At 53.7% G+C, this 14,430-nt stretch overlaps 1 protein-coding gene across 1 annotated transcript; it reads left to right on the forward strand.

Moving 5' to 3' along the window:
- The first annotated feature begins 4,440 nt into the window (after nucleotides 1-4,440).
- Nucleotides 4,441-10,878, forward strand: WFDC5 (WAP four-disulfide core domain 5). Its single transcript, XM_045194852.3, has 4 exons — nucleotides 4,441-4,984; nucleotides 9,445-9,585; nucleotides 9,680-9,820; nucleotides 10,221-10,878. Exons 1-4 carry the CDS (start codon nucleotides 4,906-4,908, stop codon nucleotides 10,223-10,225), a joined length of 366 nt encoding a protein of 121 aa, XP_045050787.1. The 5' UTR covers nucleotides 4,441-4,905; the 3' UTR covers nucleotides 10,226-10,878.
- The last annotated feature ends 3,552 nt before the right edge of the window (nucleotides 10,879-14,430 follow it).

A 14,430-nucleotide genomic window follows, 5' to 3' on the forward strand; every position in this document is an offset into this window, starting at 1 on the left:
GAACAAACATCACAAGTGCTCTGTTTACGGACTTCTGGAAGTGCCCGTGCAACCTCACCAGCAACCTCACCAGCAGAGAGAAACAAGCTGGAGAGTAATAGCTGTGTTTTGGTAACGTTTCGGTAGAAACGCAAAACTCCCATGTATGCCTGTATTTATGTACAGAAAAGAGCAAAGGTATGAAGGAGTCCGCACTACGCTGTTCATGGACAAGATTTTCCAACCAAGAAATGTGCACAAGCAGTCACCACCGCCGTGGCCAGCCTGTCGCAGGACACCCAGCAGGTGCTGCAGATCAAGAAGCCCCACGGAACTGTCGGAAGCCCGCAAGCAAAATAACCTGAGGCTGAAGCTGGCCGAAGAGACTCAGGTTGAACTTGCACAGTGTCACCTGCAGAGGGAGAAGGAGTTCAAGGCCGAGGAAGCTGAGGCTCTGGGGTCCCCGTGGCAGTTGCAACAACGAAGTGAATGACACCCAGGAGAAGGTGACCATCCTCCAGACCCACTTCCCCCCAGACAGGGATGAAGTCCTGGCTAACCTCTTGGCCGTTGTCTGTGACATCCGGCCAGGAATCGATGGAAACCACCGCCTCAGTGGACAGGAGCAGAAGAAAGAAGCACCTGTTCCATGGGTTGGCACTTCAGATGCTTCCCGAGAATAGGAAGCTTTCGCAAAGCTTGAGTTACATTCTTACGAAGAGGCATTAGGTTATTTCTGTCTGTTACATAGCAGGTCCTTTTGCTTTTGGAGAATAGCAAGTCTCGTTTCCTTGTACAAACTTGGAGCTTATCGAAAGATTTCATCGTTTTACCTCATATTTCTTTGAAGTTTAATGGGTATACATTGTTTTCCTAGCTTTTTAGCTCAAGATATATATACTGACTTTTTTTTCTTAGATGAAGTAAAAAATCCTCACCATTTTTAAAGAAAGAGATTTAAAAAATATTTTTCCCCTAAAGCTTTCTTGAAGGTCAGGGTCTTTTTATCTACGAAAAAGTAGTGAATAGTTACTTGTAACCTGTGTAAAGCCACAGCCATCCTTAACATAGCCCTCTCTGGCTAAGGGTTAGAGCAAGGAATATACTCGGCTGGGCTGCTTTCAGTATCTCTTAATCAAAGTTACTAGATGATAGAGTTCAAGAACTTTTGACATGTTATTACTGCGTGTACTGATCGATAATCATTTAAAAGTAAAGACGCCTTTTAACAAAAGAAAGAAAGAGATGTTTGCAGGAATTAGCAAAATGGCCACTGCTGAGCATGGAACAATTTGATCGCAGAACTAACTCCAAAGCCAGAGGGGAACAGCAGATTGCAGAAATAGTAAAACTTTGGTCAGCTAGGACAAGGGGGAGAGCAGGTGGGTACAAGAGTCAGCTCTCTGATGGTTCTACCTGTAATAGTTTCAAGTTTTAGTTTCTATAGGAGAAAAAATGTTTTGAAAAGATAGGTTCTTCCCGAAACAGGAAACTTCCACACGGTAAAGTCGTCCATCTTGGCCAACGTAGTTTTCACCTTAAATATAACTACAATCAACTCCTGGTGGGGTTCGTGTCCCCTAATGAATCATTGACTCGGGCCATGGTCATCTTGGCCCCAGAACTCACTAGGTGGGAAGTCCGACTGCGCCCGAGTACGTACGGGGTGCCTGCTCCTCACCCCACCGCTTATTGGCGGTTTGTAGTAGAAAAGCCCAACTTCACAAGGGGGACATCAGGCCACCCCACCTAAAACACACCCATCTGTCTCTTCCCCACACTAAAAGGGGGTGGGACAGACCCGTGTTCCCCCTGAGGTGACGCAAAAGAAGGCGCACCTGTGAAGTGTGCAGGCCGAGACAGCTGGACTTGAACCTCTTCGAGCCGCCAGAGCTAGCGCTCATCTACGGAAATTCAAAGGGCAGAGAAGGACGTTGAAAGAAATCGCAGGGACATAACGTGGAACATTCTAGAGAACAGTTCATCTTCTTTCTTCCACAAATAAATAGCATGAGGGAGGAGGAGGAGGAAGGGAAGGAAGGGAAGCCAGAGTTGGAGGCCGTGTTCTAGGTTAAAATAAACCTATGAGACATTGCACCCAACGCAAGGTGTGCGCCTTGTTTGGGGTCCGACTCGAACAGGCCAACGGCACTGCGACGTTTTTGAGACAATGAGATAGCATGTTAGGTGATGTTAAGACATCAATGCTAATTTTGTTAGGAATGACAACAACAGGGCGATTATGTGAGAAAACGCCCTTATTTCTTCAGGATGCATGTCGAGGTACTTCAGGGTAAAGTGTAAGATGCAGGCATTTCCTTTAAAGCCCTTCAGCCAGGAAGGGGTGGGAATATACCAGGAGGAGGTGGAGTGAAGTGTTAATCATCCAGACTCTCGGCTGTAAGGCGAGCCGTTCCCGGGGAGCTAACGTCCAGCGTGGAGCCTAGGACCCTCAATACTGCGCTATCTTCTCGAAAGCCGCTCAGGGAAGAGCTTCGTTGTCCCCGTCCCCAATGACAACAAGGAAACGGCAATTTCCCCCCCTTCTAGTTTCCTCCACCCTTACTTCTGTCGCTTACAGTTATCAACCACGTGCACCCCTGAGAGCATTCGAAAACGGCCTCCAGGGCGAGGGATTGTTCCCTGGCGGCTTGCGATATTCAGAAGAGGAAATTAAGTTTGGAATGGAGTACCTGTCACAACCAAACGGCAACTGCGTGGGGCGAGGGCAGTGTCACCCAACTCCCGTGCTGAGCGTTTCACAATGCGCACGTGTATGCGACCACCCTGCCGCACACCTTGAGCTTCCACGATGCTGTCTGTCCGTGACAGCTCGGTGAGGCGGGGGGACACGTTCGTTGCTGAATCTGGGTGCGGGGCAGAGGCGGATTCATAAAAGCACTGACTGTTCTTTTGTGTACTGTTGGACATTTTTATGAGGATTTTTTACAAAAAACAATAGATTTACATTTGGAACTTAGCAAACGATGATTGTTAAGGTCAGTAGGGAAGGATGAAATACTTGGGACACGGAGGATTGCAAACGCAGAACAACGAAGGGTAACGGGGCACCGCCATCACTCACCTGGATTGTGACGCCGCAACAGTCACAAAAGCAGTTCAGGCAGGAGAACCGAGAGTCATGGGAAGAGGACAGAAAACCCAGGCTCGGCTCATTACGTGTAAGACTTGAGCTTTTGATAAAGTTCTGCTTCCCAACCAATGGCCAAAGTTGGGATGATTTACTAAATGATACTAGGCCAACCGCAGAATAAAAGCATTGCCCTGCCTCACACCTTTGGCCCCAATAAATTTCAGCTGGATTAAAGAATTAACGTGTTTTAAAAAAAAAATCACAAGAGAATGATATAGTGAATTATTATCTGACACTGGAGTCAAAAGACTTTTTGACTGACCTCACTTTTCTACTTTGACAAATTGACCCCAAGAAATAGTCAGACGTGTGACTCAAAATGTATACACAGAGGTTGTTGTCACAGCTTTACTTACGGGAGTGAGAGAATGGAAACCTAGATGTGCCACAAAAGGGAACTGGTTATGTATGTTTTGGCATATCCATCTTACAAAATACCAAGTTACTGTTAGAATCGATGATGTTGGAGGACATAGCATCGCCCACCAAAAGTCTAGAAAATCATCTTAATTGGAAAAGCATTTCTTTAATACACACATGTAGTTTGAAATCGGGGGTGGGGAGTAGCCTCATAAAATACTTCTCCTAAATAGGGCCCCCCAGGGGATGGTAGAATTAATTCCAGAAGTAACATCAGATCGTGGACTAGAAGGCCCCAGCTTCCTGGGATCTTAGGGGTCAGCATTGGAGCTTCAACCGCAGGCAGAACTTGCCGAGGGCAGTGCTGGTCTGGAGTATGCTCTTCTCTCTCAGGATCTGCGGAGGCCCGGGACTGGCTGGGGACTGCGGGGAGGCAGTAACAGAAGTCCCAGCTTAGTTGGAAATTAACTGCGTGTGTTTGGCCTACAGTTTCCTCATCTTTCCAACAGCAGGGTGGGGAGGGTGGTTTCGATCTCTTCCAGTTCTGGAAAGGTCCCATGGTTCAGTGGGGTTTCTGTTCAGGGCCCCTGGGAACCCTGAGCCCCAGCTGCCTCTCTTCCACCAAATGAGGTGAAATCGAAGGTGGGGTCCTTGGCTGAGATGAGTTTTTGGCTCAGGATCCCTTAGTGCCAGGGAAGGGGTCCCGGAAGCCACCTAGAACTGCTGTAACCAGCAACCTAAGCCAAACCCAAAACTGTGCTTCACCCACTTCTGATGGCTGAGCCAGACCCAGGCACAGGGCAGTTCTACCAGATGCCACTGGAGGTGAACTCATCAAAGGCAGGGAATGCCGTCCCTCTACCTCCCGTGGATGCCCAGGAGGAGAGGGCAGGGCCAGCCTTACTCACAGTGCCATCCTTGGCCAGCCTCCTCCCGCCCGGAGCTCGGGCCCTAACCCTAATGCTTCCTAGGCACCCAGAGCTCTGCATGTCCTTGCCATCCGAAGCTGACTTCTTCCCCTGCCTAAGCCACTGCTAGGGCTTCAAGATCATAGAGAGCCAGGAAAGGGAGTATTTGACTGAACAGCCTTCACCCATTATACAGATGAGAAAAACTGAGGCCCAGTGAGGGATAAGACTGGCCCAAGATTACAGACCAATTCAGCAATACAGGCAGGACTGGACCTAGCCCCCAACTCCCAGGCCCTGCCCACCCCCATCATCAATTCTTGCACAAGCACCCATGTTTTGAGGCTCTTGGGCAGGGGGTGGGGCCAGGATGAGGCAGACACCTGCCACTCCATCCACCCCTTCTCCTTCCTTCTCTTATGCAGCTGCTCTAGCCTCCTTGGGGCTGCAGGTATTAATTTGGGGCCCCTGGGCCCTGACCTTATTAGGTGCTGAAGAAGAAACATGAGGCTCCAGAGCCTCCTCCTCCTGGTGGTCCTCCTGGGGAGCCAGCTGCCTGCTGCCTCAGGCAGAAGGAATAGAGGTGAGTGTGGGTCGGTTCCTCTGCTCCAGGTACCGGGTGGTTCCTATCCCTCTGGGGAGCGTGAGGGTTTGGGAGAGGCAGGGAACTCAGTGCATGTCTGTGTGTGTCCCGTGGATGTCTGCTTCTCAGTGCTTGCGTTTCGTTTGTGCTTCTTTGTGCCCGTCAGCCTGCCCATGTCTATGTCTGCAAACGCCTTCTGGCCAGTGTCTCAGCGCTCGTCCGGGCCTGTCTTCACAGCTGAGTGTGGGGTTCTGGGTGCACTCAGGCCCATCTCTGTATTGTACATGTGGATCTTTGTGCCTCTGTGCATTGTGGGGACAAGGCTGTCTGTGCTGCTTCTGCTCTGGTTGTCCCCACAGAGGTCTGGATCTGTCATCCTCTGAGGCCAGCAAGGCCGTGCCTAGTCTGGTCCTGGCCCATCTTGTTGCTGTCTGTCTCAGGCCTTCTCTGGCCCCCAGCCCAGTCTGTGGAAGTGACTCCAGGATTGAGCAGGGGTCTGGTTTCTGGGGTCCGGGATCTGCTGGGAGGACATTGTAGCCATCTTCTCTTCTCCTCACCTCCCCGCAGAAGGCTGGGGCTGACCTGGCATCAGGTACGAGAGGCCTGGCCTGCCCGGGTAGTTAGACAGGTGCCTCCCCTGGGCGAGGCCTCACTTCCGTGCCCTTCTGGGCTGGAACCCTCTGACCTACATACACCTGAGTCTCCCTAGCCCTTCCTTGGGGAAGAGGACAGGCACAGGACAAGTCCCCTCCTCCACAGGGCCCCGGGGAGCAGTTCCCGGCATCCTCTGCGCCCCCTCCAGCCTAGCCCCGGGGAGGAGGTGGTTTGGGGAGGCGAGTGCTCGGAACCCCCAGGCTACAGAGGGAAGGGCGTTGGCAAGTTCCAAGGCCGGACCCCACGCTGGCTGTGACTCATGCCACCACATTCCTCCTCACTGCAAGGCTATGAGGTCACGACTATTTTTATCCCCACTTTGCAGATGAGGAAACCGAGGCTCAGTGGGAAACCACTTGCCCAAGGCCAAACACTGCCTCTGAGTCAGTGTCAAAGGTGGCCGTTGGGGGCAGGTCTTTGGAATCAGGAATACCCGCCTCCCAGACCTACACCCTGTACAGTGAGGTCTCACTGTACGAGTAGATGGTGTCTTGAACAGTAATACACGGTGCTCTCCCCCAACTCCTCGCATCCCCGTCCTTCCTGGTCTTCCATGAGGCCGATGCCTGGCTCTGCAGAAGTCCCGACCGGGGAGGGCAGCAGCGGAGGGAGGGAAGGGACGTCTCCGTTTATTTCCTGTGCAAGCACAGGCACCTCGGTGTGTAAGACGCACCCCTCGAGTTCGCCTGGGCGTCTCTGACAGTAAGAGGCGGCGTGGTCCCTGCTGGAAAGTGTCTAATGGGTGTTTTCAACGGTCACGTTGTGTCGTGAAGAGACCCGTGTCTGTGCAGCTCTGCGCATGTGGTCGTGCACATGACGGTGTGTTCGTGTCTCCGCCCACACCCACACACATGCTGCATGCTTACACGCACATGACTGCGTGTGTCTGATGTGCGTGTGACTCCTGAGTGTGTACGGGGTGGGCAAAAGCAGGTTTACAGTTGTGAGTATGTGAAACAGTTTTTTCTTGTTATTACTTACAACTACTATTTTCCACATGGACAATGGCAACCTGCTTGTGCGTGTGTAAGCATGTATACATGGCAGCATGCCTGTATATTTGTTCAGGTGTACATGCATGGCGGTGCTTATACTTACATGTAACTATGTATGAGATACACGCACGCCTGTGATAGGTCAAACCACAGGAAATCGCTATTTTTGTAAATCGAAAAGGTCGAACATCAGCGCTGCATATGGCTAAGCCCAGAGCTGAGTGTGTGTGTACATCTACGTGTGTTTGCGTATTTGACATGTATGTGTACCTGCGTCTGTGCATGGATGTGTACAGTTCACTGGGACTGACGGGGTGGGACTCTCCTCCCGTGAGTCAGCCTACCCACAAGACGTACACGGATCGTATGGCTGTCCGTGTGTGTCCGTGGCCGTGTCTCTGTGGGCACGTCTGTGGGCGGGGCCTGGATTGGGAGGGGGGTTAGGAAAGGTAGAGGAAGCCTTGAGTGTAGCCCACCAGACCTTCCCACATGGTCCCTGCACTGTCCCTCCAGGCCCTTATTCCCACCTCCACACTGCTGCTGCCACAGTTCTGCCCACTGGACATGCCGGTTCTCCTCCTCCCTTCCTGTCTGTCTTTCCTCAAGGCTTACGTCCTGGCCCTCCCCTCAGAAGCTCTCCCTGGCGCCGGGAGCTGACCCACTCCACTCCACCCCCCGCCCACAGGGAGCTCCTACTTTGACTTCAGGCAGCTCCATCTGGCCTGAGCTCCTTGAGGCCTGAGCCCCTCTGGCCAGGGCGGACCTCAGAGAGTCTCTCTCCCAAGGCCCCTCCCGTCCCCTCCTAGGAAGTAGGGGCTCATCAGGGTAGTGGGCTCCCTCACAGGCTAAGCTGCTCTTTCTCGAGCAGGGGGCAGCAATCCAGTCCCAGGGGCCTCCAACCTTTCGGCATCTCTGGGCCACACTGGAAGGGTTGTCTTGGGCCACACATTAAATGTATAAACTAAGGAGCAAAAAAAAGGTTTTAAATAAATTTGTGATTTTGCATTGGGCTGCATGTAGCCCACGGGCCACATGTTGGACACCCTTAAACTTTAAGGCCACCCAATTACACAACCCAAGTTGACTTTGAGCACTTACTATGTGAGCAAGGAGCCTACTATGTGAGCAGCCAGCACCCAGTCAGGGGCTGGAGGGGGAAGGCAGACACAAGGTAAAGTCACAGCACTGGATCCAGCTGCCTCTGGTGACCCTTTTCTCAGATGCTAGACTGAAGTGAGGGCCAGGAGCCAGTCCTGTCCCTGGGCTCGATGGCAACCAGAGCAGAGGGGAGGGCAGGGCACAGGGGGCGTTGCCGTGGGAGAGGAGAACTCCAATGCGTGTGCGTCTGGGCAACCACTGCCCCTTTCAGGCCCTGATTCCTCCCTCTAAATGGAGGAAGATGCGGATTTGAGCCTTTTGCCTGAAATCTGGAAATGGCCCAAATCCTGACAAGAAGACTAGCTAGGTAAGCTCCGGGACAGAACATTCTAGAGCCATTCAGAAGACAGCCTGAAAGACCAAGTTAATACTGATCCCTGAGACAATGCCACTTGCAGCAGTGACGAGCCCAGTGCACCATGGCCGGTGGCTGTGTGACGATGCCCCAGGCTGCCAACCGCTGACACACCTGCGGTGCTGGCTCTCCCTTCAAAACCCTTTCTTTCAAGCAGTTGCTGAGCCCCTACTGTTTGATGTCCAGGGCTGTGCTGCAGCCTAACAGTGAGCAAAGCAGGCGGGGGGGCGGGGGGGGGGGCTGTTGTCATAGCTGCTGGCCAAGTGAGAGAGGCAGAGTCACCAACGCCGAAGGACAGATCCTTCGGGAGTGTGTGGGGTGCGGCAGGCTGACCTAGTTCATCTGGGGCCAGAGAAGCACGGTCTGCTGGGGATGTGGTGTTTCAGCTGAGACCCGATGACTGGGGTATAGGAGGGAGCCCCAGGCTAAGGGCAAGGCCAAAGCAGAGAGAAGGGGCTTGGGGTGGGGCGCGGGCCACAAGGAGTGAAGGGGATGAGACCAGAGGGACAGGCAGGGGCAGGCCAGGCATGGCCTTGCTGGTGCAGGTGGAGATTTTGAACTTCGTTTTTTCCTGTCCTTTATGTCATCTGAGTCTTAAACCTGCCCAGAAGGAGGGGGGCCAGCTTCCCATTTCACAGACAGAAAACCGAGACTTGGAGTAAGAAACAAACCCAAACTTGCCAGTCATTTGCGATGTGGATGGAGCTCAGTGGCATAAGTCAGACAGAGAAAGACGAACACCGTGTGACCTCACGTGCACGTGGAATCTAAAGATCAAACAAAACAAACAAAACCTCAAAACACCAAGCCCAAAGAGACAGGGAACAGGCTGGTGGTGGTCAGAAGCAGAGGGGCAGAGGGGGTCAGAAAGCACAAACTTCCAGTTACAAAATGAACAAGTCACGAGGCTCACGAGGCTGTGATGCTGATGCACGGCACCACGGCCATTGTAACACTAGCGCACACCTGCGGGTTGCTAAGAGAGTAGATCTTAAAGGTTTTCCTCCCAGGAGAGAAAAATGTTTCACACTGTATGAGGGCGGGTGTTAACTGGACTTACTGTGCTGGTCATTTTGCAACATGTAACAAATGCTGAGTCATTATGTTGTACACCCCTAATTAACATAATGTCATATGTAGCTTACACCTCAATAAAAGCACTAAATAAAAAGTAAATAAATAAAAACAAAGGTTCATCTCAAATTACAAATAATAACTTGCCCAAGGACAGGCAAGAACTATAGGGAGAATTCAGAGCTGGTGATTACAGCTGCAATATTTGGGGGGCTCTCTTACAGAGAGACTTGGGGGATGTCCACCGGACGATGGGCCCTGTCTCCTATCGGTGCCTGACCAGTGCCTGGGGGACAGCCAGTGCCCCTCAATGATGAAGTGCTGCCACAGAAGTTGCTTCCGCCAGTGTGTCCGTATGGTCGCAGGTAAGTGTCCCTCTCACCTGGCTGACCGACCACCCAAGCCCCAAGCCCCAGGGCGGAGGCTCAGGCAGGACTCACCCTGGCCTCTGTGTTGCAGTAAAGCAGGGCACCTGCCCGGAGGACAGACTGAAGTGCCTCAGCCCCATCCAGCACCTGTGCCACCGGGACTCTGACTGCAGGGGCCACAAGCGGTGCTGCCTCAGCGCTTGCGGCCGGGACTGCCGGAACCCTGTCAAAGGTAGGGCTCTGTGTGCCGGGGAGGGTGCGTTCCCTCTCTCAGCCCTGCTCTAAGATACCATCCCAGAGGGACAGCCAGGGGCAGACCAGGCACACCTAACAGGGTACGTCCCCAGGAGCCGACCATTACTGGGGAAGTGGTCCAGGGGTGTGAGGGGCACTGTTAGGATGACGGAGGAACTGGAAATCCTCGGTTCCCTTGCTGAACTTGCCATGTCTCCTGGACCACAGGCCTAATCTGCTCTGAACTCCCATCTGCCCTCGGGAAAGTCCTGCCTTAGCCGGGAGTCCTGCCTTAGCGGCCACCAGGGCTGGGCCGAGGGGGTCTGGGTGGGGGATCAAGACCAGGAGTCAGAGCCCTATTATGGGAGGTGGTTAACCCTTTCCTTCTCTGTCCTCAGGCTAATTCTGGTTCAGGCCCCGTGGCTCTGAACCTCAGGATGGGGTCCCCAGCAGGAAGAGGTGATGACAGGGGCCCTGGGAGCTGCCACCCAGGCAGCACCACTTCTGCCAGCAGTGGTCCCAACCTTCTGATAAACACTGACCTGTGGTGACTTCCCCTGTCGCCCGCCCAGCCCTGGATTTTCCTCCTGGGAATCCCAGTCCATGGCCAGACTTCACAGGACCCTGCGATCCCACCGCCACCCGAACTCCTCCTCCTTCCGAACACCCACCTTCACATCTCTTTGTACGTGTGTTTCTCCCACCTAAAATGCCCGATTCAGGGGGGCCCCTGTCTGTGGGGGCCGACCCCCACCTCGGGAAGCCCGACCGCCTGAGTGTACGTTTCAGCAGCTTCCTCAACATGCCTGTTCACACAGCCCTTTCGTGACTTCACCTCGCCTGCAAGAGCGCGTCGTGCTGTCTCGCACTGCCTCTGCCCCTGTTTATCTAACACGCCCCCCTTACTCGGACTCACTTTTGTATATAAATGTTTCAAAAGAAAACCTTGATGTCACTGCTGTAAGCAGGAGATGCAGGAGCACTGGCCACACATAGGATGTAATTGCAAAAGCAAATGCAATGAAAACAGTGAAGTTCCATTAAAGTCATGTCTGATTCAACCATATTAAATAACGTTATTAAATTCTAGCTAGACACTGCCACCTACCAGGACTGCGAGCCTGAAGCCTGCTCTCTGTTGCAAGCAGTGAAGGTCAGCAAGGGTTAAAGCGCTGCAGGACACAGGTCTCTAACCCGAGACCGTCTCTGTGACTCTTCCTCTCCCAGAGTCGGGGTTGTATAGCGCTGCATCCACGCACATCCTGAGGTCATTTCAGATTGCTCCACATCTGGGGAAATTTTGCTGGAGCAGTTGAGCTGCCATTAATTACTTTGGGGAGGGTCTGAGTCCACCATTGGATAATACCTCATTCACCCCCATTTCTTGAGGGGTTCCGTCTGTAGCCAGGGCCCCGTAAAGAGGGGGGGATGTCAACGAGGGGATGCCAGCCATCCCAAGGGACATTCCTGGACCCAGAGAGTTGGATTCCTGGCTGTCCCTTTTGCTCCGGCCTTGCTTGGGGGAGAGAGTCGGGGCGGGCGGACTCCTCCCTGCTTTTTATGCCGGGTCTGCTCGTGGACGCTGATGGAACCTGGGGCTGGATGGTCAACTGCGGGGCAGAGTTGGGAATCCTGGGTCTTCTTTCCTTGCTCCCCTGATGATGCACTGCAGTCACAGGGGGGTCACCACCCCGCCCTCCCGTCTGCGCTGTAGGAAGATGGAAAGAATGTTACTTTCTCACGGCCACAGTCCCGTTTGTGGGATTCCAGTGCCTCAGCTGTTGACTCTAAAGCAGCATATGCTGGTTACAGGGACACACGGGGAGGCCTGGGAGACGGGAAGAGCAACGTGAGAGCCACTGATGCTGTGAGCATGGGGTTCTCATCCTCTTCCCCGGCCTCAGTTTCCCCATCTGTAAACTCAGGTGCTTAACACAGGTAACAGGGCACATTGTGTTGCTCGTGCACGTGCATTCCTTGCCTCCCCACCCTTACGTACACGCTGGGCGAGCGTACACACGCCAGGCCCCGTGATGAGGGCGGGGTTTGGCTCTGGACTTGTGTTGGCGAACAGAATGTGGGCGCAATGACGGTGTGACAGTTTCAGGGAAAGGCACCAGCCTTCCTGCCTGCAGCTTCCACCCTCTGCCCTGGGAAGAGCTTGTCCGGAAGCCACTGGGCTCAGGATGAAAGACACTGGGGGGGGGGGGAGGCAAGGGGGACAGGTTGAGATGTCTCAGTCCTCAAACTTGAAGGAGGGAAATGAATGTTCGAGACAGGAAGCCAGTGAGATTTGGGGATTATTTGTTATAAACTGACTGCAGTAAGAGCTTGTCTAATTCAGGTGATGATTACTATTCTGTAGTAAATCCCCACACTTTTAACCAGCATTTCATTCATCCATCCTGTAACCCTGAGAACGGTGGGCCCCGTAATTCCCACTTGACAATGAAGAAACAGGGGCTTTGAAATAAGCGACTTGTGGAGACTCCCAGCTAAGAGGTGCACTAGCCAGGATTAAACCATCCTATATGCCCCATTAGATATTGATACAATCAGCAACATTTAGAGTGACTGAGCACTTCCCTGTGCAGGGAGCTCTGTTCCAGGCTTCACAGCCAGCAGGGAAGAGCCAGGTCCAGAGCAGGCTCGGGAGGGCCTGCAGCTCACATCAGGGTGAGGCCACTTTCTCCCCACTGCAGATCCCCAGGGGCAGCCTTAAAGGGTGTGAGTTCCTGCCTCACCTCCTAGCTAAGTGCCCTGAGCAGGTGACTGGGCCTCATTTGTAAAAGGGGGATCATACGCCCCTGTCCCTATCAGGTTTGTGTCAGTGATAACTTAGACAAGTCACCTGAATCAGAGTGACTGACACAGACCGATTTGGGAAGCTACTATTACTGTTGCTCCTTTGTCAGAGAAGCTCCGGTTGAAATACCTCTTCGGGGGCATATTCCCCTAACTGATCCCTCCTCCCCCTGGTCCCTGACCGGAGAGGATGTCCTGGCTGCAGGACCCAGTCCCGAGACACCCTCACACACCCCAACCGAGTCAGGAATAGAAACCACCGCCTCCGGCCGCCCGCGGTCTCCCTCCCTCCGCCGGCAGCGATCGATGCGGCCTCAGCCGCGGGGGACAGAGGAAGACTGAGAAGGAGGAGGCAGCAGGGCCTCCGCAGCAGCGAGGCTTGGTGCTCGGCAGGGCCGCCGGGGCACAGAGCATCCCCGGGCGGCCGGTGGCTCCCCAGCCTGCGGGGACAGACGCGCTGGGCCACAGGTAAGGGGCCACCCTCAGGGAGGGGCGTGGTCCGGGGAAGGGGCGGGGGCTGCGCGACTCTGAGGCGGGGCTGCCTGCTTCCGCCTGGTCGCGCCCCCTCCTTGAGACCCTCAAGGGGGGAGCAGTGTGGGATGGCCGCACTTTGGGCTGGCCCTGTTCGTTCACCTGTCAAATGGGATTAGAAAATTTCCCCGGCGGCGGGGCTGGGGTAGGGATTCAAACCAGTGAAGAGCGCAAGGAGCCCAGAGAAGAAGCGACCACACAGCAGGTGATCGAAATGACTGTAGAAAGAGTTTTGAGAATCACAAAACCTAGTTTCCCGCGTTACCTGTGCCATGGACTAGCTGGGTAATTTTGAGCACACCACTTAATCTTTCTTACTGGTATTCAGATTCTTGTCGGGGAAGGTTTGTTGAATAATCGTCCTATTTCATAGGGCAGGAAGGTGAGTTCCAGAAAGAGAAAGGGATGTGCCCACAGAGGGGCAGCTCATGGGGATGGATCTGGGTTAGAGACTTCGTTTTCTGACGCCAAGTCCAGGCGGAGGGGTGGGACGCAGCTGCAGTGCCCACGGCCTTATTGTGCGCAGTTTCTGTGCCGGGGCTGCTGATTAACACGCTGCCTGGTGCAATCCTCATGGCGTTCAGGGAAAGGCCTGCGTCCCCCACTTTACAGATGGGGGAACTGAAGCTCAGAGAAGGGTCTGCTCAAGGTCAGCAGTAAGAGGCAGACTCAGAACTGGAAGCCAGCTCTGACCAGAGAGACGTGCCAGGGATTAACATTCATCCAGCACAGACAGTGTAGCAGGGGTCTTGCACACATACTCACAATAACCCTTCAACTGAAGTGCTATTATCCCCATTCTATAGATAAGAGAGCTAAAGTCCAGAGCAGGAGGAGCCTGGCTTTCGGGCACACAAGGAACAGAACTAAGGACAAAACCCCGATTCCCTTAACTCCAAGCTCAGGGTAAGTGAAGAACACCCCGCCCGCTCCTGGCCAGGCACTGGGCCAGCTGCCTGATGCGCACTCAATCCCTGTCCACCCTGGGAAGCAGGCATTACTGAACCCACAGTGCGGATGACATTACGGAGGTAAGGAGGTGAGTCACTGGCCCTCAGTCCCAGCAGAGCTTAGAGACGGAGGCAGTGGCAGGGTCTAAGATCGCCTTAGCATCCAGGAAGGCTGAGCACTCTCTCAACCTACCGTGAGCTTCCAGCCTCCCTCGGGGGCAGGTGCTGTAGTCTGCATCGTGCAAGAAACTAAAGTGGAGAAAAGCATCTTCCTCAAGACGTCAGGTGCACCTACGGCAGAGATAAACAAAGGCTTGCCTGA

This window comes from Desmodus rotundus, chromosome 6 (assembly GCF_022682495.2).
Source record: "Desmodus rotundus isolate HL8 chromosome 6, HLdesRot8A.1, whole genome shotgun sequence".
NCBI lineage: Eukaryota > Metazoa > Chordata > Mammalia > Chiroptera > Phyllostomidae > Desmodus > Desmodus rotundus.